General features: G+C 39.5%; 1 protein-coding gene across 1 annotated transcript in view; it reads left to right on the top strand.

Annotated features, from left to right (window-relative positions):
- The window catches only part of LOC109625528 (uncharacterized), a 72,410-nt gene that overhangs the window by 1,921 nt on the left and 49,446 nt on the right, over window positions 1–21,043 (top strand). Inside the window, exons 2-3 of the mRNA XM_020080791.2 lie at window positions 5,935–6,056; window positions 12,093–12,140. Of these exons, the coding sequence (XP_019936350.1) occupies window positions 5,935–6,056; window positions 12,093–12,140 (170 nt within the window). The remainder of the gene's footprint in view (window positions 1–5,934; window positions 6,057–12,092; window positions 12,141–21,043) is intronic.

The following is a 21,043-nucleotide window of genomic DNA, read 5'->3' as shown; positions in this document are numbered from 1 at the left end:
GAGTCCTGCAGTCTGTCTTTTCTTACCACAACTCTATTTCTATTTGTCACTTTTACAGTTTCAGAAAGAAAACTGGAACCAGCATCACCACAGTTCAAGCAACCAGGCAGGTTTAGAACAGAGACTGCATAAAAAAGTAGCATGGCACAGGATAAAACTACTAACACGTTTCTAGGGATCCAGGCCTTCTCCCAATGACAATAAAAAGCTGCTGAGCCTCTGCTCCATTAAAGATTGGTCATTTAATAAATTGCTCAATAACTAGCTTAAATCTCATAATGCTATTTACCAACAAGCAATTTGAGTAAACATGCTCACATTGAACAGCAAACATTACATGTGTCTTGAACACAACGTGGAGTACTGCATGCACACCACTGATGATGCATGTTCTTCTCCAGTGACCGGTCTCACTCACAGCGACACTGACCACTGATTGTACACATGGAGGTCACCCTGTGAAAACACTACGTCTTTGTAACATCTTCTGTGGCTCTGGAGGGAGATTTCCGAGGTGATGGCCTGATGATATAACTGTTGCGTTATATTGGGGTATTTGAGGCTTTACCCATACTTACGACTAAACTCAGATTACCTCATCCTCTGCTGCTTCGATTTGAGGCATACATTTTTTTTTATCAGCCTCTCAAGTAAAGTGAATTACTAAACTGAGTGTGGCTTTAACGTGTAACAATATGAACATGTCTCTCAAATATCATGGAGGTGAGATTCAAAGATTCAACTCATCACCTCCACCAGTGGGTTGTTTTGATCCGTGTTTTTCTGTTAGCAGGATTATGCAGAAACTGACTGAACCAAATTCCATGAACTTTTGTTGAGGGGTGGGACATCTACAACAACAAAACACCTTTAAATTCGGTGTGGATCCAGATCAGGGGCGAATCCAGGAATATCTTTTTATCACTTTCTTTAAATTGCAAGACCGGCATTTTTCAATATTTTTGTTGATTTCTAAAAGATCTTCAGAAAATCAGGCATGTGTAGAGGACTGATATTTATGAGTGTGTGACACTTGGTGCAGATCCAAATAAAATCTGTAACTAGTGAATTTAAATGTGGTTTCATGGGGGCACTGTTGGGCCTTGGTGGAGGTATGTGCTCAATCTTGTTTCTTATTTAGTTGTAGTCGCTATAAACCCACATCATGTCAGTTTCAAAGTGCCTTTGTGTTCAGTCACGTGAGGTGAATCCACAGAGGAATTATTACTCTACTGCTTAATTCCTTTCATAACATTTAAAGAACGGTTGTGCATTAAGAGAGAAGAAAAGTTGGACATGTGTTTTGCACGTCAGTACCAGGCACATGTGTTTAATTTACAGAGCTGTTGGTCCTTATCATCTCTGTAATCTCATTTAGTGACTTGGATTGTGTTATGAAGAGAAAAACAAAAGGTGAATTCTCATTGGTCAGCAGAACACTAATCCCTGCTTCCATCTAGAGGTGCTCGAGCCCTGCGCTTGGAAGTCGACTGTGGTGTTAGCTTACCATTCTCCCAACCCCCATCCAACCCCACCCCCCATTGTAGCCAGATGGCTGTCACGCAGGCGGTTCCTCGCCCAGACCATGCTGATTTCCCATCATTCTTTTGTTAATGAGGTCGTTAGCAATGCAACAGACAATTAAATCATCCCAATCTGGCATTTTCCTCATTGTCTTACTGTATAGTGTACTTGTAGAGTGTCTCTAACTGGTCATGTGCCACTGCTCAGTGTGACCACTTCTGTTGTGACGATGGCTTCTGTACTTTTCTGTACCATTTTGTTCCTTATTATTCACGTCAGTGCTTTACTGCGCAGCAGTGAAAGTGAAAGCCAGTTCCACAAAGTCGAGTATAGTAAACAGAGTTCTTGATGGAGCTGGTGTTGGTATTTTCCTCTGTGATAGCGGGAGATCAGTGTCGTCTCCAACTGACAAACTTTGTTTTAGTACATCATCAGCCTGTATGGAAACAACACAGGCCAGAGCTGCTGCTGCACAGAGGAAGTTTTGTTTGCTGTTAAATCGTGCACAGAGGGTGACTTCAGCCCGTTAGTCGAGCGCTCACCTTCATGTGAAACGCTGCCGAACACTGACACCGCTGACAGTTAATTATGGGAGTCGCAGATCATGCAGACTTGTCAGCTCGGCTGCGATTGACGCGCCGCATGTTTACATCTCTGTTGTAATGTTGTTCTCTAGTTATACTCACAGCAGCAGTGCATCCGTTATTTAGCTCCTGAAGTGCCTTGGGGCTTGCCATAATGACCGTAAAAGCAGCACAGATTTGGAGGAATGAAATGTTAAAAATGACTTGTGGGTATAATTGGTGAACATGCCATCACAGTAGCTTTGGAAATATTTTTCGGTCAGGCTGTTGATACAATCTGACAGCCTGTTAACTAGACCGTCATAGTCTATAGGTATGTCTCTACATGGCTTCATTATTTTCCTCAAACTCCTCTACACACATACACACACAAAGTTATATTGACAATGAGTGAAAACAAACTAAATCTGATATATTGTTAGACAGGCAGACGAAAAGGAAGCAAACATACATTTTGACACACACTAGTATTTGAGTCATTTCTATTTCTTGGCCAGGTGGTTGGTGTCGGTAACAGTCTGGTAAAGGAACTGGCAGCCAGATACCACACATATATCTAAGAATCCCTAATGATAAAATTCCCAATTCCACAAACTTTTTGCTGTCAGTCTGCATGCGGTCATATGTACGTCATTGCAACAACATTCATATAATCACCTACTGTTTGGCAATATGTCTCAGGGCTAAAAACTTGTTTCCGCTGCTTTATGTCAAGCTGAATTAGAGCTTGATTTTAAAAGCTGTGAACTTGGGTCTGAAGATCGTGTCAGTTGCTTAACAGACCTCAGAAATAGCCCAAATCCAGTATATGAAGAAATAACACCAGTAAGTTCTAATCATTCATACTTATATATAAACCACACATGTGAACAGCAGATTCAGTTTCATTAAATAAAAACATTGACTATGAAATCCTCACTGCAGATAAACCAGGTAGGATGTGCTCACTTCTCTCTGCACCATAGACTGTTTTTAAAAATCTCTGCACACAACGTCCAGCACACAAACAATACAAAGTGACAGTATATTGTAGAACTGTTTGAGGAGGACTCACTAATGACAAGGAATAATTCTGAATTTGCTCCGGAGCTTTAACACAGCACAAGTTGAGAACAGGCACTGCATTAGAATGTAAAAATACTTGATTTTTAACTGAACTAAAATTAGTATTAAGACATTAGAGGATATCTGCTTTTACTAGTTTGCAGCCTGTCTCAGATATTAATGCAAGCAGAGATATATGCCTGGTCAGTAATAAAATCTGCTTACACAGATACTGATGGGTTACATTAAAAACCCTCTGATTAAAAGATTCCTCAACTGAAGATAGATTTTCCACCTGAAGCAATGCGGCTCATGGAAAGCCCCCAAAGAGACAGGTGCTTCTGAGGCAGCACTTTATCCCCCCCTCAGACGAGCCCACACATGACAGCTAGCCCTCACTGATGAATCTCAGTGTTTTATGGCGTGAAACCAACAAATCTGGCTCCCAGCTACTGTCCAATATTTAGCGTCAAAGCACCTCATCACTGACGATGTATTGCTGTTAAATCAGAGATGCTGTTTGCAGCACAATGAAGCATGAAACAATGGATGCGTCTTGTGGCTAACCCCGGCCTTGGGCTAGGACGACATGCCCGGCAGCGAGCACATGATGTATTCCACCGCTCGCGTTTTATGTCCGTTCCTAATTGAACCAGGATGGATCCTTTTACTGCTCGACTAGCTTGAGTTTAAAGCAGCAATTCTCAATTGTGGTGGCAGGAAACAATGTGTTGTCATCAGCAGTTAACAACTCCTGATCCTTATTTTCACTCGATTTAAACACTTCACACATTTTACTGTATTAATGAGCTGCTGTAGAAATATCTCGAAATATCCACAACAACAAATTGGTGGAAAATCTTGAGATTATAGTCGTGTGTGTTTGAACATCTTCCCAGCTTTTTGTATTACACTGATGACCGGTCAAGAAAGTATCCTGCCCAGTGCCTTCTGGGATATGCTTTAGCTCCATGCAACCCTGCACAGAACAAGCTGTGATAAGTTGTTAAGTAACTTTGTTAACTTATAAATATATGTGAATATAACGATTTTTTATCCATGTAAATGTTGAAACTTGTGATAAAAGAGGGAAAAAAACAGGATAAGTCAAGACACAAGACATTTATACATCGTCTATCATCAACATTCCTGTTTAACTGAAACAAGTTTCATTCTTTTCATCAAAAGTCTTCTAAACCAGAATAACCTCACCACATTCTCTAGGACGATTGATGGTTTGGTGTGTGGCACTTAAAGCTGCACTGATTCCTTTTTTTAAACAATGGGTCAAATTGCCTGTATCCGTACTGTGAATGTTTAAGCGTCATTAAACGCATTGTTTTGGTTTTATCGCCCATGACTCCACTGTTTTCAACCACAATGTACAAAAGGGCAGACAGACAAACTCAGTGACTAGCTGGTGATTATAGACCAAAACAGAGTAAAAGGCGGGTAAATATTTATATATATATAAAATAACATTTTACCGGGTAGCCAACACAATATCAGCAACAACTTTAGATGGTGAAAATCTGTCAGTGTTGTATTTCAGTTTATTGAGCTGCACTAAAAGGGCTCCAATGAAAACATGTACCAATGCACCTTTAAAATGTGTTATATGCACTTGGTCTTGCATGCTAAAAAAACATTATCTCACACGTTATAGCTTGAAGGATTCTTGAATGATACATATGTTGTTAGTTTCATTTATGTGGTCACAAGCCTCTTTAAATCATTTGTTTGCATGTGTGTTGGATATGGAGCTGCCCAATGGAAGATGAGTCCAGTCGTGTACTAGTGGGGACAAAGTCTTGTACCTTTAAGCTGCTCTAACTAAAAATAAATCAAAGTAAAAAAAACTGCAAATGCTGATTTAAATGACTCAGTCAGAAGCTTCCCACTAAAATAGCCACTCACGTATCAGATTATAGGGGTCAGCATACAGCAGCCCATTTCTGATTGCTGTATGGATGATACAGACGGACAGCATTTACTTCATTGTGTCGTCTCTTTGAGTCAGATTAGATGTATTCTCTATATTGCCTTGAGCTTATCATGAACAAATCACAAGTCCAATGTAAGACATCAGGCCTGTCAAATTTAATCTTCAAAAAAACCTTCCTAAATGTGTAGAGAATTAAGATAAAAATGAAATGAAAATGTGTAGGTCATTCTTGGTATCTGGACAGTTAAAATACAGTCTTGTCACTTTCTCTGACATGTTGACAACCAGTGTCTATTTATTAGTAGAAAGTAGTTTCTACACAGTATTTTGTTTTGTAAAACACTAGACATAGGTCCAGGAGGGTCATGGTTGGCAATGAAAATATTCCCAATAATAGGAAATAATAATAATAATAACAATGTCAATAATATACTTATTATTATCCTTATTAATAATAACAATAATAATAATCAAATAAATATTTTCATTCAATATCAGTCTCACATCTGCATTGTTGTGTATATTGTCCATAATGTCAACCTATTGCAATTACTTTGAAAGCCCAGAAACACTTTGTCACTCTCTCCGAGTAGGAACAAGGCAATCATGAAATGCTCCGAGGAGCTGTGCAGTGTGTTTTGAAAGCTGTGATAGGAAGAAATAGTATAAGAGGGATATTTGACACAGTCTTCATCTAAAGCAAATACAATGATACTATGACCAGTAAACAATCTCCTCACGAGCAACAAGTCTTAATGTAAATCAGGGATCTGTCTTTGATGTAACGTGAAATCAGTGCTCAATCATTCACAACCTCTATCGTCTCCTCTTCTGCAGAAACACCGGAGTGCTTTATATGCCGGGATGTTGAACTTCAAGCCAGTGACCCTTTGAGGAATTTCTGTGACTGCAAAAATCTACTTGCCCACCATGCCTGTCTGTCCACGTGGATCCAGAGGGTAAGAAGGACTCTCCATGTAGGAAACCTGGATATTTTTGAATATCTAGCTATTTTTATCTCATTCACAATTTGTCAATATGTATAGGGGTGGATTTCAAACAGTATGGCGAATAAATGTGTTTGTCATGTGATCATTCCGTATTTAGACAAAACACTGCTGTTTTCCTCGAGGTAATGAGCTACCTTTCAAGTAGCAATACCAATTAGTTTTAATGAGGGTTGCTAACAATGATAACACGTCATCGTTATACAGTTGAAGCACAAAGGCTGAAACAATGAGGAGTGCCTCGTAATGGACTGGCAGGAATCCAGAAAGCCATCATGCACCTGACACCTGTCACCCACTGCAAAACAGCTCATTAACATTTGTAGTGCTCCTCCAACCAGCAGTTGTACAGATGCGGCGGCCACTGCTGTCGTGCTGTTTTTACACCGCAACTCCAAAAACATCTCTAATGCTGGTCTCTGAGTTCATGAAATGTGCATTTCTTTCTGTGCACTCATGCCCGATCACTATTTGTACTGCTTACCTTTCTGCCATTAATTCCCAGCAACTTCTGCAGCAAGACATTAATAATTACTTCTGTATACCAGAAAAATGACAAGAACTAAAACAAGCAAAAGCCAAAAGTAAGTGAAGAGGTGTGTAGGTGTGGAAATATAAATGAAGGCACAAAAGTTAAACCCCAGCTGAACTTGTTTTCCAAAAAATGTTTTCCTGGATAGATAATATATTAAAACACTGTTCATGCCTACATCATTAATCACTGTTCTGCTGAGTATTATAGAAACTGCCACAAATAATTGGCACCTTACTTTAAACAAATTTTAGCCTTGTTTACCTTTACAACTTTACTAGGCTGTGATAAACCCTGTTGAGCACAAAACACCAGGTCGGCAGCTTTACCAGACACTGTTGCTATACATTCCCCAGGAGTAGGTGGAGACCAAAGCAAAGCTAAAAGGAAAGTTATTGTATTGCCTAGATTTGTCAGACACATGACTGCAAATGAATGCAGATGTGGCTTCATGTCTGAAGCTTTTAATGTTCAATAGCTAATTCTAATCTCAAAATCCGGCTCAAGTCTGGACAAGGTAGGGAAGAGCAAGAAAAATAAATGTAATTTAAAGAAATGAAAAGAACATAAATAATAATAATAAAATGACAACCAAAGCTTAATGCTGTGGAAGCCATGGGAGAGAGAGGGGGACTGACTGGATGTCACCAGCTTATATATTGCAGCCAGACCAGGTGAGGTGAATCTCCCCGATGACCAAACTCTTCCCATCAGGGAAAGGCCTGCTCCAGGGTCATCAGACTAAACAGTAAGGCAGTTCGATGATGATGTCATCAGGGTATTCTGGTTTTGGTCCACAAATGTATTAACTGGAAAGCCTGTGTTTTAAACTGAGGGCATGATTTAAAACATGGACACGGCAACAGACGGGGAGGACCTAACAAAGAGACAGTCAGGTTGCATTATGGTCAACAGGCTGTAGTTGGGAGCTTGAGACATTCTAGGACTCGGACGTGCAATATGTAACTTCACCCACTAGGCATCCCTCAATCAAAACTAAAACAAAACACTTTTTTGATGATGTTGTGAAGCAGCCATGGGATCATGGGAGTTCACCACCACATGAAAATCTATCGGACATGACTCCAGTTTAAATCATGTTCAAGGATGACGTAACTCATTATGAGTGAACAATTAAATAGTGCAAAGAAAAAGCAGCTGAGGGGCTAGTAGTGTTTTTTCCATTGTCGTACGCCCATATAGCACGGATTGACACAGCCACACCCAGATAGCATATGGTTGTTGGCCACTTCAAGATGTGTTACTTCTGGCCTTCCTCTCGTCTGGACAAAAGGGACGTGAGCCTAAAGTTGCCAACTTTTAAATACTAATTTTTGAGACTTGGGACTAAACACGTCCAGCAGTTGAAATTGCTATTGGGTTTAAAAATGAAAATACTTTAAATTGTAGAAGTTATGAGGGATTAATAATAGAATGTACTCCACAAAATGATCCCCTTCAATTTAATTTAATATTTCTTATATCAAATCTATGACAGTCTCCCCACTACATCTAAAACAGCATGTCCACAGAGAAGCGGTCAATCATTCATGTGCAGTAGAATGGATACAAATCTTTTTTAATGATTAAAAAGAGCTTGTTTATTAAAAGGAAAAACTTAATATCATATCAGAGCAAAGTTATTTTTCAGTGACACATGCATATTTCATAAGGTTTCAAAGTTGTGTCCCAACTTTTTGTCAATACCGTCAGACATTTATTAAAATGTAATAGAATAAGACAATATTAGGGGCCGCAGTCACTCTATTTTATATATATATATACACTATATTTTATAGTTTTACAGTATTTTAAATCTTAGTGTTAATATCTCCTGTGTCACAACCATGATATGTCAACACCGTCTTCCAATTCCTAAGGATATTGTTTAGATAATTTTCTTCTCTCCCCTCTTTTCCACCCATCTCCCCGCTTCTCCCCATTTTACTCTGCTCACCCCAACCGGTCGAGGCAGATGGCGCTATACAAATAAAATTGAATTCAATTGAATTGTTTCTGTATGTAGTTTTTGCATCTAGCATCATGCTGCTACATTACCTCCATTTGTTTTGTGAACAAAATGCCAATTATGTTAACACTGACAGATGTCAACTCCATCAGATTTTCTGTCAGATGGTGGTGACAGGCGAATTACAGAGTTGATATTCAATGGGTTTGAGTCATTTGAATCAAAAATAGAAATAGATTATTACTTTGTCTAATAATATATAAATACTACTGCTAAATCTGTGGCATCCGCAATTTCTGCTTTTTTATTGCTTTTGCGAATTGATAGTCATTAACTTTTTCAGGGTTTAGTTGAGGGAACATAGGCTTTACACACACACACACACACATATATATATATATATATATATATATATTAATAGAAGTGAGTGTTCTTTTTGTGTGTTTTTGTCACCACTGTCAGATATGGGTCAACTCCGTTAGGCCTTTGTCACCACAAGTGGTAGACGACATGCCACAGCAGACCTTTCATCTGCACCACCCAGCTGTCAGAGTGAAGAGCCACTTCCATTAAATGTGTCTCCCAACATATTGGATAATGTGAATACAATACAATACAATAAAACAATACAATACATATTATATCTTTAATGTCAGGATTTTGGTCATCATTATTAAATATCTATCTTGTGAGTTGTGCTTTATGGAAGGGTTCTACCAAATTGCTTGAGTTTCACATTGACTAAAAGCCAAAGAGCAGATAAACTGAAAATGCATCTTGTACTTGACAATATCTGCACCTTTGATATTTTCAGAATTGTTGCTTTCAAGTGAGGCACACACAGTGCAACTGAAAATAACCGAGATCTCACTCTGTATCCGTATGTACAGCATCTGTGTGTTGCTGTACTGTGCTGTACATAATATGAGTGGGTTGGTTATTGTCACATGCAATTATAATCAAAGATAATGTGTCTGCTGTTGAAGCATTTGCTGTGGTGACGTCCACTCTGGTGAGCTTTGGGTCTCTTCGGATACTCCACAAGTGGTAGACAACATGCTACAGCAGACCTTTCATCTGCACCACCCAGCTGTCAGAGTGAAGAGCCACTTCCATTAAGTGTGTGTCTCCCCACTATACAATTATATACAGACACACACGCTCAGGCTTATGAAGCATACACACACACAAGCACACACACACACACACACACACAGTGAGCCGCGTTCTCTTGCTGTGAGTGTGTGCTGTTGCTACAAGACTACTTTAGTTTTTGTGTGTGAGAAACACAGACAGAGAGAAAGAGAGCAGGGGAGAGAGAGAGAGAGAGAGTGCGACCTTTCAGAGTGCTCAGGGTGGGGAGCCCCTTTCCCTTTTACGGAACAGAAATCAGCAATTGACCTGTCACTTTTGCTCTGATAGCCATCTCTGGAAAGCAGGTCATGCACATATGACTAAAGTGCCTCTTAACCGCATTTTATGAAGCCAGAAAATGTAATCCAATAATGATTTGACTTGCAAGAGGGAGGGAGGGAGGGAGGGAGGGAGAGCCAGCTGGGAGTGATAGCATGCACTGTTACCACTCCTAAAAGCAGCTCCTAAAAGCAGCTCGGAAAAAAAATGGGCAAATTCCAAGTCTTTATTTAATTTCAGCCACAACAGTACGACACAGATGTTGTCACTAAACAGCGGGCGGGCTGAACTCAAACACAGCAAAACAAGCACTGGTATTAATTTCTGTTGATACATACTTCAGCGTGTTCACAGCAGAGGACTCTCTGACTGATCATCATCTGCGCTGAGGCAAACCATACGCAGTTTTTCGAACTGCCTCATTTGCCCCCCCCCCCCCCCCCCCCCCCCCACCCCCCCCCCCCCCACCCCCCCCCCCCCCCCCCACCCCACCCCTCCTATCCTTCCTCATTCAGGTTCCCAAAGACAAATAGCATGGCACAAAACTAATTAGTAACCAGGAACTAGTTAGGAGATGCCCTTTTGAAAAACATGTCCTGAGGCGAGATTTAAATATAGGGACAGAGTCAGTGACTGAGCGTGCCTAGGAGATCCCGGCCTCCAGGCGCGGCAGCACTATGACCCCTGACCCTCATTATAGGGAGTGCATTCCTAGAGGGGTGAAACCCCTCGCAGCACAGAGTACAAGGGCATGGGAGGACTGTATGGCTCGTACTGCACCAGCCCAGCGCAGCCTGGTGTGTCTCACTGCCCAACCCAACAACAGGCTTGAGAAAATGCAGAGCAAGGGTGCAGGCTTCTGGAAAATAATGGTATACGTTCAGTATCCCGGCAGATAAATACATTCTTCATTTTTATACATCTGGTTTCACTCTATTGAAGTTAATGGGAATGGTATTCTGCAAGAAAAAAATGCTCTAAAGGATTTGTATTCCCATCCATCTGAAATAGAATATAGTCGTTAGAGGGGTGAAAAAGAAGTGAGAAGAGGAGCAGTGAGAATGCTAACAACTTGCTGGCTAAACATAGCATTGATTCAGTAGAGAGTGAGGCACTGACCAAGGTGTGAAGAGATGAAAAACATAATGAGAGGATGAGTTTACACGCTGACGTGTGTTAGATATGTTGTTTCCTATGTGATAAAGTGTGTGTGTGCGTGCTGGAGTGTGTGCTTATCTATGAACAAGCATGCCCTTGACTATGTCCACGCCTGCGTTTCCCTTTAATTACATGCGCACACACACACACCCACACACACACTCACTGTCTCTCTCTCATGAGTTGTTGTTGCAAACAGACTTGGTTTACATTCATTAGTTCAACACTCACAGCAATCAGGCCACAGTGCCAGGGGCAATGGTCCTCTATAAAATCACATTGCCTAATAGCAGTGTTCTATAATTATATACCATTAACATCTATCAAAATGTGCTCCTACATGCCTCGCATATTAGCAGCGGATCTGGCACTTAGTGTTTGTACAAATGCAGCTCTTGTTATTAGCATCTTCAGTTCGTTAGCAGCAGCTTGAAGATTATTGCCAGCGTGTTATTTTAGTTTCTCTGTGATGTGAAGTGGAACATTTAGTGTATGCATTAAAATAACGTTTAGCAATGTATGTTTAACTATTGATTACTATACAGTAGTGAAATGGCCTTGTGTTTTCTGTTCTGTTGCGATCTGTTTTGTTGTGATCTGTTTTCTTCCTGTTGTTTTTGCTGTTTGGTTGTTATGTGTTCTGAAATCTTGAGCCCTTTGTTTTTTTTCTACATATTGTTTGTCCAATGTGTAGGAGCAGCATGTTTATTCAGGTTTCTAGCGCTGTCATTGAATAAACATCATTATGCACAATGTTTCTTTGTGTTAAAAATGAAATGATGATTTCCAAACATAATTAGTTTATTGATCAAAACAGAAAGAAAAATGTTGTCATTGTGCACTAAGTGCAGCTTTAGATGAGTTTTTTTGACGGTTCACTTTCACTAAATTACTTTAAAATATTGTTTCCTTACAGGGATATGGGAATGAAGACAGACTGCGATGTATCATCTGCAAGGCCAAGGTACGTGTAATCGTGTATGTGTGTGTGTGAGAGTGTGTTGTAAAAAGCATTGTAAAAATACGAGGATAAATCTATGATGTCTCAATCTTTTAATCTTCCTGTGTGAAATGTAGGTAGTGAGCATTTAAACAAACACCATTTAAGTCATTAAACAATGGCTGCATCTCACAAATCAGATTTAAACAGAGCAGATCCATAATACTAATGAGCAATCAGGTCTTTGTTTTGCTCTGTGATTTAGCTGATTTACCAGCAGTTGTGTTGCTTATGAGCTGTAAGCTGTCTTTTATTCCTTATTATTGCAGCAGAACACTCGCTGTGGATAAGCAGCGAGAAACATTACAATATTTGGCAAAGGATACAAGCCATGTAATGACAAAATCTGTATTCATTTCATGAGCACAAATTAATCATGCTTTCCTTTGGTACATTCCTAATGCAAATTTTCCATCAACACATTTTGTCTTGTATTTGTGGGTGTATTTGTATGAAATGGTGGAGCCGATGTGTCATCACAGATGGAGTTGCATGCTGGATAAGGTGGTCACATTACTAACCATCTCAGATTAGGAAGTGTGCTGTTGATGTGTTGTATGTATTCATGCTTGGACTGCGGGTCAAAGCATCACAAGCTGTCCACCGAGTGTTTTATTCATTGTTGGCTCTACAGCGATGGGTTGAAAATGTGATTTGCTGTCTGTTCTTGTGTATATGTATGGGAGAGATACACTCCGTGGAAGAAAATGTCACAGTAACTTTGACAACAACCTTTCAGGATTTTGAGATATTTTAAACATGAAGCTGTGTTCACACATCTAGCGTTTCACACACTGATCAAAGTTCAATGAATCATTTAGTCCGTGGGAAATGTCAGATTGCTTTTATTCATCGTCTCTATGGTTTGTCTCCATGAAGGGTCAAAGAACAATTGGTCCTTAGATATGATGTTGTTTTCTTTTACACAAGACAGTGTGTCATTATTACACACAGCTGGAGTTTGTTTCCAACAGGGAGGTGATGGTGATGTTGTTTTTATAGTCTCAGTATGATAAATATAAACTATAATGATTCCACAGGTATGTGCATAATGGATAAAAACATTTTTGGCACATCCTTGTAGAAGCAACATTTAAGATTAAATGTTGGATTGGGTATTTTCTTGTGGCTGACTGGTATTTGAGAGCCAGGGTAGCTAAGAGACTTGCTTTGGTGGTGTGAACAAAATCACACATCCTATAACAGCTGATGTGGATCCACATAGCATTGGTTCATGTATTTGAGGGAGACCCATCATGCTGTTTACTCTGTATTTCACTTGGCTTGGACTTTGGAACATAGATCCCAAAATGAAGCCAAACTTTCTTGGTTGCCCTCTGGTGGCTGGCCGCAGTATAGTTCAAAACACTGCCTCTTCCCTGTTAGTGGATGGGACATGGGCTAGACGAAAAAGTCAAAGTACAGGTTAAATAAATCCTTCTCAGAGCTTGTGTATTGGCAGGCCCCAAATACTACTTCTTCCTGTGATCCGGCCCCAAATGATATTAAAAGAGCAAGATGGTGGCAGCTGTATCCTAAATATTTTTGTTTACTTTTTATACAATGTGGAGAAGTAGAGCTGTGGCATCCATCTTTATTTACAGTCTACGCTTTAAACTAGCTCTCATTTGTAAGAATGCTCAGCTAGTTAGCCTCCTATTGGAACAAGCTTTTGGAAAATTATATTCAATTCATATGTGTGTCAGAATCAATGACTCTATATGAGAAATTATGCCAAATATCTGGATTACAAACACTGCCATCTTGTGCATTTGGAGCCTCTGCAGTTGCGATCAGGGTTAGAGCCATGATGTAGAGGTACCATTGATTTTTGCGTTGGACTCAGCCTTAGCTCTCAATCATAATGTTTCACCCCATTTTTGTAACATCAAATACCTATTTAAAACCAAACTTACCTTAATAACCATCTTAAGGAAAATTTGTATTTTATATGTATTATGACTTTTTAGTTTGGTATTTGTCCCATCCACTAACACGGAGGAGCAATCGAAAACTTATTTATCAACAGTAACCCTGGTAAAAATATTCTGGTATAATAAAAAATTGTATAATATACTCATTTTGAGCAGACATTGGGTTTTGTTTATGTTATTGTAACCCCTGCTGAGTCATTGGCATTCTTTCAGTGCTATATTCCTCACACATTATATACAGGAAGTGTGACTCAAATAAGGGTCCAGATGGTCATGATTAATGACCAGACTGTCAAAACTCACAGCAACATAATTTCAATAATTTCAGGTTTCAAATCATAACATGAAGAAAGGCAATGAGTTCCTGTTTGTAAGTGAGATTTAAGGTAATTACAATTTTGATCCAAGTAGACACCAACTCTGTGGATATACTAATATTTTGCTTTTTTAATCAAAAAATAATTTTAATTTAAGATCCACACTAAGCCCAAAACATTCCGCACTACCATACTGAATCTAACTTTTCTGACTCTGTGCTGCAGATGCTCTGTACAAAATGGTGTCATGATATATCAAGAGAGATTGTGGAAACACTACTCGAAGCTGTCATGCTAACCTGAACACTGTCCCCTGACCATATTAATGCGAGTCAGTGTTGTTTAAATTGAAGCCATTTTCAGTTTCGCTGCCAGTATTTGGCTGCAGGCAAACACATTTTTAGGTGTTACAACCAACTCTGCTCGTCTTTTACCTACAAGGGGACATTTCTCACACTTTTGCAGCATCTCCAAGTGACTGTTGCACTTGTCTTCGTCCATTATAACAATGACATCGTCATCAATTATTAATGGCGAGCAGTGAATGTCTGAGAGACATCCCACTGAGAAACCAAACAGCCATGAACAGGGGTTAGTGGCAGGACTGGTGATCTCTGCAAGTGGCAGCTGTGCCGTTTAGAGAAGGATTGTTGGGAAGCTTCTACTGTATATTGATATGAAGTCTGCTACAGTAAGTTAATGCATCAGTATAATAACATTTTAATGTCTGCAGTGGCACAGTCATTTAATATTTGTCCACAGAGAAATGTATATGTAGATCAGCAATGACTGTAATGATGATAGTGATAATCATTTGGTCCTGCGCCGCTATCACTCTGTAATGCATTACTGCAATCACCCTTGGTTAACATTAAGAGGCTTTAGCCATTAAGACTTTGAGCAAGCAGTGCTCATCATACAGAGTCTGGTTCAGTGTTCCATCCATTTCATTTTCTACCTTCTTTTGTGCTGTTGATGATGTTGATGAGGCTTTTTCCTGCATGCTGTTTTCCCTTTTTGCAACAGGGTCTCAAATGTGGGCCGTTTGTATGAGTTATGCTAATTTGTTGGGGCAATGAATGCATTAATTTCATTAGCACATGGCCTCAAAGCAATAATTACCAGAGTAGGTGTGTCACAAGCAATCATGTTAAAATTTGCCAGTTAATTATTAAGATTTTGTTCTGAGGGACCTGGATTTGACATGAGTCGCCGAGGGGGGGAAATAGAGAGAGAGGAGAAAGTTAATGCATTCCAGTGGCCGGGGCTAGGTGCTTGTTGTTGAACTCAGTGGGGGTGGCCATGGCATTGTGGGCCTACTGGCACGATTTTTGCATGTTGACAGCTCACATTCTGGACTAATTACTGCAAATAGCAAAGGGCTAGCTGGTGCTCGGTCAATCCAGGAGGGTGTAATTATAAAGAAAAGGAGGTCCAGAGCTGCCTAATGGCCTCTGCTCCCTTTGATTGGAGTCCGGTGGAGAAGGGCTTGGTTAGTAGTTGTGAAGGAGGAAGAGATTTACAGCTCCCTTCCTCGGCCCTGATTAGCCCTTGTCCGACACAGTGCTGGGGTCAGGAGGACAGACTATGCGTCTAATGATACACGCTTAATAAAAAATAGTATAGTGATTCTTAGCAGTAGTGGTTTCTTACCTGATTACTACAGGTGCCATATTGGCATAATAAAGAACCGCTTTGAAAAAGATGGGTCGTATTTTTTGCCCTTTCAATTCTTTGCAGCCTCACCTCTAAAATATTGAATTTAATTTAAAATGTCCTTAGAGGACACAAGACTTTATAACATGTGAAAAAATATTTAGCAAATCAGAGTTTTTGTTTAATTGGTGAGACTACAAACAATTTTAGCAAAGTAACACAAGAAATTGACAAGTTCTGCTAAAATAAATCTGTGGTTGAGGCTCACATTATCTTGTGATTGTGTTGGTTATGAAATAAATCATATTGCCAGTTATTTTAATCCATTGCATGGCAAAAGGAGATCACTCTAATCTTATTTATTCATGTGTTTCTGAAAATTTGCCTCAAAATTTCAACATGTCGCAGGCCTGGTTTTCAACAGACTGAAAATGATCTTGAAAAATATATTGTATCATATTTGTCTCTTACAGTTGAGTCAGTGTAGTATTGTTGTTGTTTAAAAGCAAAGTGCAACTCAGCTTCACTGTACCACATGTGAGGATGTGGCAAATAATGCATCAGATTAAAAAACGAATAGTTTACAATGTTTATGCATTATTTTTTCTCATGTTTAGTTTACAACCACAAAACTGATAGTTAACGTTTTTACACACAGATGTACTCTACTGTATGTCAACTCATACAATGAAAATAAAATGCATTTTGAGATACTCCACTGCAAGAAAATCTAATGAAATGGTTTCTACTCTACGTTCATGCAACTTAAAATCTCCTGACACCCTCTCCAAACCTTCTCCACCCCATGTCTCTCAAGTGTCTCCTTAAAGGTGGTAGCATTTACACTCCCATCCCCCTTCCGGAAAAAAATGTTAATCATCACTTGATTTTATATGGAAAGCAGATTATCCGTTGATTTTGATGAATACAGCAGCTGCCAGACTCTTCATTTGACTAAAAGCAGGACATTCTGCCGAGCCTCTCATATGTCACTAAGCCTCTGTGAGGACAGTGCTGTGACAGGAGATGACACATGAAAGGAATTCCTCCTCATGGCTTTCCCAGGACAATGAAACATGGCCTTGAGGTAGTATATGTGTGTGTGTCTGTGTGAGTACTTTCACAGATATCTTTGTGAGGACCATTTTGAGCCTGCAACCTACAGAGTGAGGACGTTTTGGGAAAGTGAAGACATTTTGTCCGGTCCTCACTTTTAATGGGCTGACTTGGTTATAGAGTTAGAATTAGGTTTCAGTTTGGATAGGGGTTAGGGTTAGACATTTAGTTTTGATTTATTTTGTTAAGGTTAGGGTAAGGGGCTAGGCTTATGCCACAATTTCCTCACAAAAAAATGTAAAAACCTGTGTTCAGTTTAACAATGGACACATAACAGCAGAAAATATTTTCTCTGCATCTCTCTTTGAATTTTTTTTTTCTTTTTTATACAATATTTTATAAACTGCATTAAAACTGCATTCATTGTAAGTAATTTTCAAATTTTAGGTTTTCCAATTTTCCCAATTTATTTTTATTTTTTGTCCTAAAGCCTCTGTCTTGGTGTTTATCATTGTAATGGCTGAATGACATTTAGGAGCCAGGAGACATGTTTCCGTGGTATGCTGTTGACATTTTCATAATCATACTATAAATCCTACGTTTGCTGACACATGTCCACATACCATTGGTTATCAACTGTAAACAGTTCAAGACATCCCTATACAGCATTTAGTTTGTTCCTCTCACGAAGCGGAAACTACTTGGCTCAGATCGTTAGCTAGTAAAACTGTACTGATGTCTGGTTAACCTCTGATAGTCACAGAAACCTCACGGTTTTACAAACTAAGGGATGGAAGATACAATCCATGAAAATGAAGATAAAACCTGTTGTGAATGTGTTAAGTGGATGCAGGATTCGACCATCATGGTGGACATTATCAAGTAGCCCTTGGAGATGAATGTTAGGAACAACAACATTGCATACCCTAATACATTTCAGGAAGTGAAGGATGGCAAACAAGGCTAATTAGCTTGTACTAGAAAATAGTGAAAACCTCTTAGTATAGCTTGCTACCCTAGTACGTCCTCTAAAAGGTTTTACTTCAACACCTGCTTTACAGGCACTTCACTAGTATGCACTTATTCTAAACATACAACGCAGTTTTAGCTATCTTTTCTCCATGGGTCCAGTAGATAGCTACTGACCAGTCAAACTGAGTCACAGAAAAAAAAGTCCTATAATGAATTGCAGTGTCCCTGGTCTCGAGTCTTAGTTGCATCTTCTTTCCCTCATTTCCTGTCATCACTCTACTGCAACTATCTCATAAAGTCATACAATGATCATCCAGACCCCTAAAATCAGCAGCAACAGCGAAAACCCCAGCGCTGATATACACTATATGTTTTCATAGCAAAAGATATATGAATTTGAATTCAATAGTAAATTTGGTCTAACATGTCTGTATTGTGCAGACTGAAGAGTCACAAGATCAGCAGAGAAAAAGTTTAAATTATATCTTGTTTGGTTGGACAAGGTCACAAAACAAGATTTAATTTACCTGGGTCCAATGAGTGTCCTCGCATGGTTAGTGGCCCTTCAGAGCAGGGCTACAAGAATCTTTACCTGCACCATGGGTAACCAACTCGCTACTCATTTCACACAGCATTCTTGGAACTTTCTCCTACTGCTGTTATTTAGAGTCTGCTTCTGAAATCACTCCATTCAGAGGGTCATTTTGGGGGCTAGATAACCACTATTCCGAATTCCCAAAAGAAATGATTGAGGGAATTGGGATTTGGCCTTGGACTGTTGGTAATTTCAACCTTTTTATTTAATCTCCATGCTCTTCTTGCTTCTCCTGTGTTCCATCTCCAAGCACAATTCATTTGAGTTCTCGTTCAGGGGGGTCCTGAGGCTGATTCAATTAAGAGCTCCTTTAATTAGCTTTCAGGCATCCAAACTGAAAGTGATGGAGAATTAATAGCAGCCTCAGTTGGTCTCCAAACTGTTTGCAACCAAGGAAACATGGAGGCAAAATCTTAATGCCCTATTTTCCATGTATCTGTTTTGGTAGTTTGATATTACAGCTGCGAGGAAATGTGGTCACACTTGCTGTGTGGTCCTCACTCTTGGTTTGCAATCCATCTCTTTGTCAACACCCTGAGATGCTTTGTGCAAACTTTGTACCCACAAAAACACAGCAGAGGCCAAACACAGTTCTGCTTAAGGACAGTAAATCTTACTAATTTCCTACTTTTGCTGTGAGAAGCCTACAGATTTAAAATGTTTACTGCTCTCCAAAACCATCAAATCCATCAATTAGTGATGAAAGATTAAAACAGTCTGTGCATTCCTGTTACAGTGTGTTCTCTCTCATTTGTTCTGCATCGAAAGCACATGTTGTACAAAGCAAAGCTAAGCCTTCAAAAGAACTGTTTTTCTGTCTGACAAGTAGATCTCTGTGGGTAAGGCTCACTCTTTGTCCAGAGAGGGAGAAATCATTAGCAGATGGCATTAATATTTAGGGAGCTAACAAAAGATGAGTTGTGAAATGGAAGGAAATGATGGCTGCTAAAATTAAGGTTTGAAGTTCACATATCATTAACAGCCATGAAATCAACTTTTTCTCCGACTATACTTTCCCCCCCAGAGCCTGCCTTTGTCTTCAAACAGCGCCAAAGCAATCATTACGCTCAGACATAATGCACCATAATGACAGTAATTTCAGTATCAATTTTTCAAATGTTAGGCCTTAATTCATTGTGGTTAAGTAGCTTATTTGTAATTCACATTTTCAACCCTTCTTAGCAGAGTGCTCCAGGAATGAGACATCTAAAGAAGGATGTGCGAGCACAGCATGCAGGGACATTTGAAAGCCTGTCTTCATTTCACTTGGTCTATGTAACATTCAGTGTTAATTAGCTGTGAAATATATATCTGTCACTTTTTTGTTTACATCTTTCATAGTGGTATTGAATAATTTGCTTTTTCTATTTCTCTTCTTATACATTTTCTGCTAAATCCATAATTTGTACATGAGCTTAATACATGGTAAGAACCAGCGACATTAGTCCTTAAGTAGAGGATAATTTCCATCCCATTACATGAGCATCAACACAGACATTCAGATTAAACTTCTCAAATTTTGACCATTTGGATGCGCACACAGAATTGTTACATTACATATTCTATATGTTTTGTAATTTTAGGAGGTGTTAATCTTGAGGGAATCGATTCATGCTGTGTAGGAACCTGACTAATGCAGACCAAAATTTCTCAATTCATCTAATCGCCAAGTGGTCTGAACCCCCCGTGCACTGCATGAAAAATGACGCACAACTAAGCTGAAAATCAGTCCGACTGTAAAGTGAGTCGTGCGACTCAGAAATCACATTATAATCAGACTCAAATCACACAGTGTATGCATTGCTTTAGTAGTGATCTTTTGGCTTAAAAAACTGCTTGTAACACCTTGTTATAACTACCCCAGGTTGGTCCAAAGCCAAAGTCATTGTAACTAAAGCAATTTAAAATAATGTAAGAAAAATAACAGAAACTGGAGTAAATGACCGACGTTTCCGAGTCATGTCTTTGCTGCTCCTGACCACCAACCTCTCACATATACAGATGTTCATTAATCAACATTTTCCTCAGAGCAGACCATGCTAGTGAGGATCAGTATTTTCATTATAAGGGCCCCCACAGCCATTATGCACAGAATCTTTTGGTTCCAAACTGAGTGGTAAATTTTGAGAGAATCTGACACCCCTGCCCGAGGGTTACAGCAGAATGCTAACGAGGCCACCGCGACATTTCCATCACCATACAGTCAGTCGCACCATACATCAGCTCGGCGCTGAGCATCTCCCAGCGACGCATGAAGTCACTGACAATTTCAGACATAACACTTTATTAGTATCCCTCCCATCTCTGCCGTGTAATGAATGAGGCCATTTAAACAGG

The sequence above is a fragment of the Paralichthys olivaceus genome, chromosome 3 (genome assembly GCF_024713975.1).
Source record: "Paralichthys olivaceus isolate ysfri-2021 chromosome 3, ASM2471397v2, whole genome shotgun sequence".
In the NCBI taxonomy this organism is placed as follows: Eukaryota; Metazoa; Chordata; class Actinopteri; order Pleuronectiformes; family Paralichthyidae; genus Paralichthys; species Paralichthys olivaceus.
The sequence above is the reverse complement of the archived record's forward strand: the minus strand, read 5'-3'. Positions and strand labels throughout refer to the sequence as shown.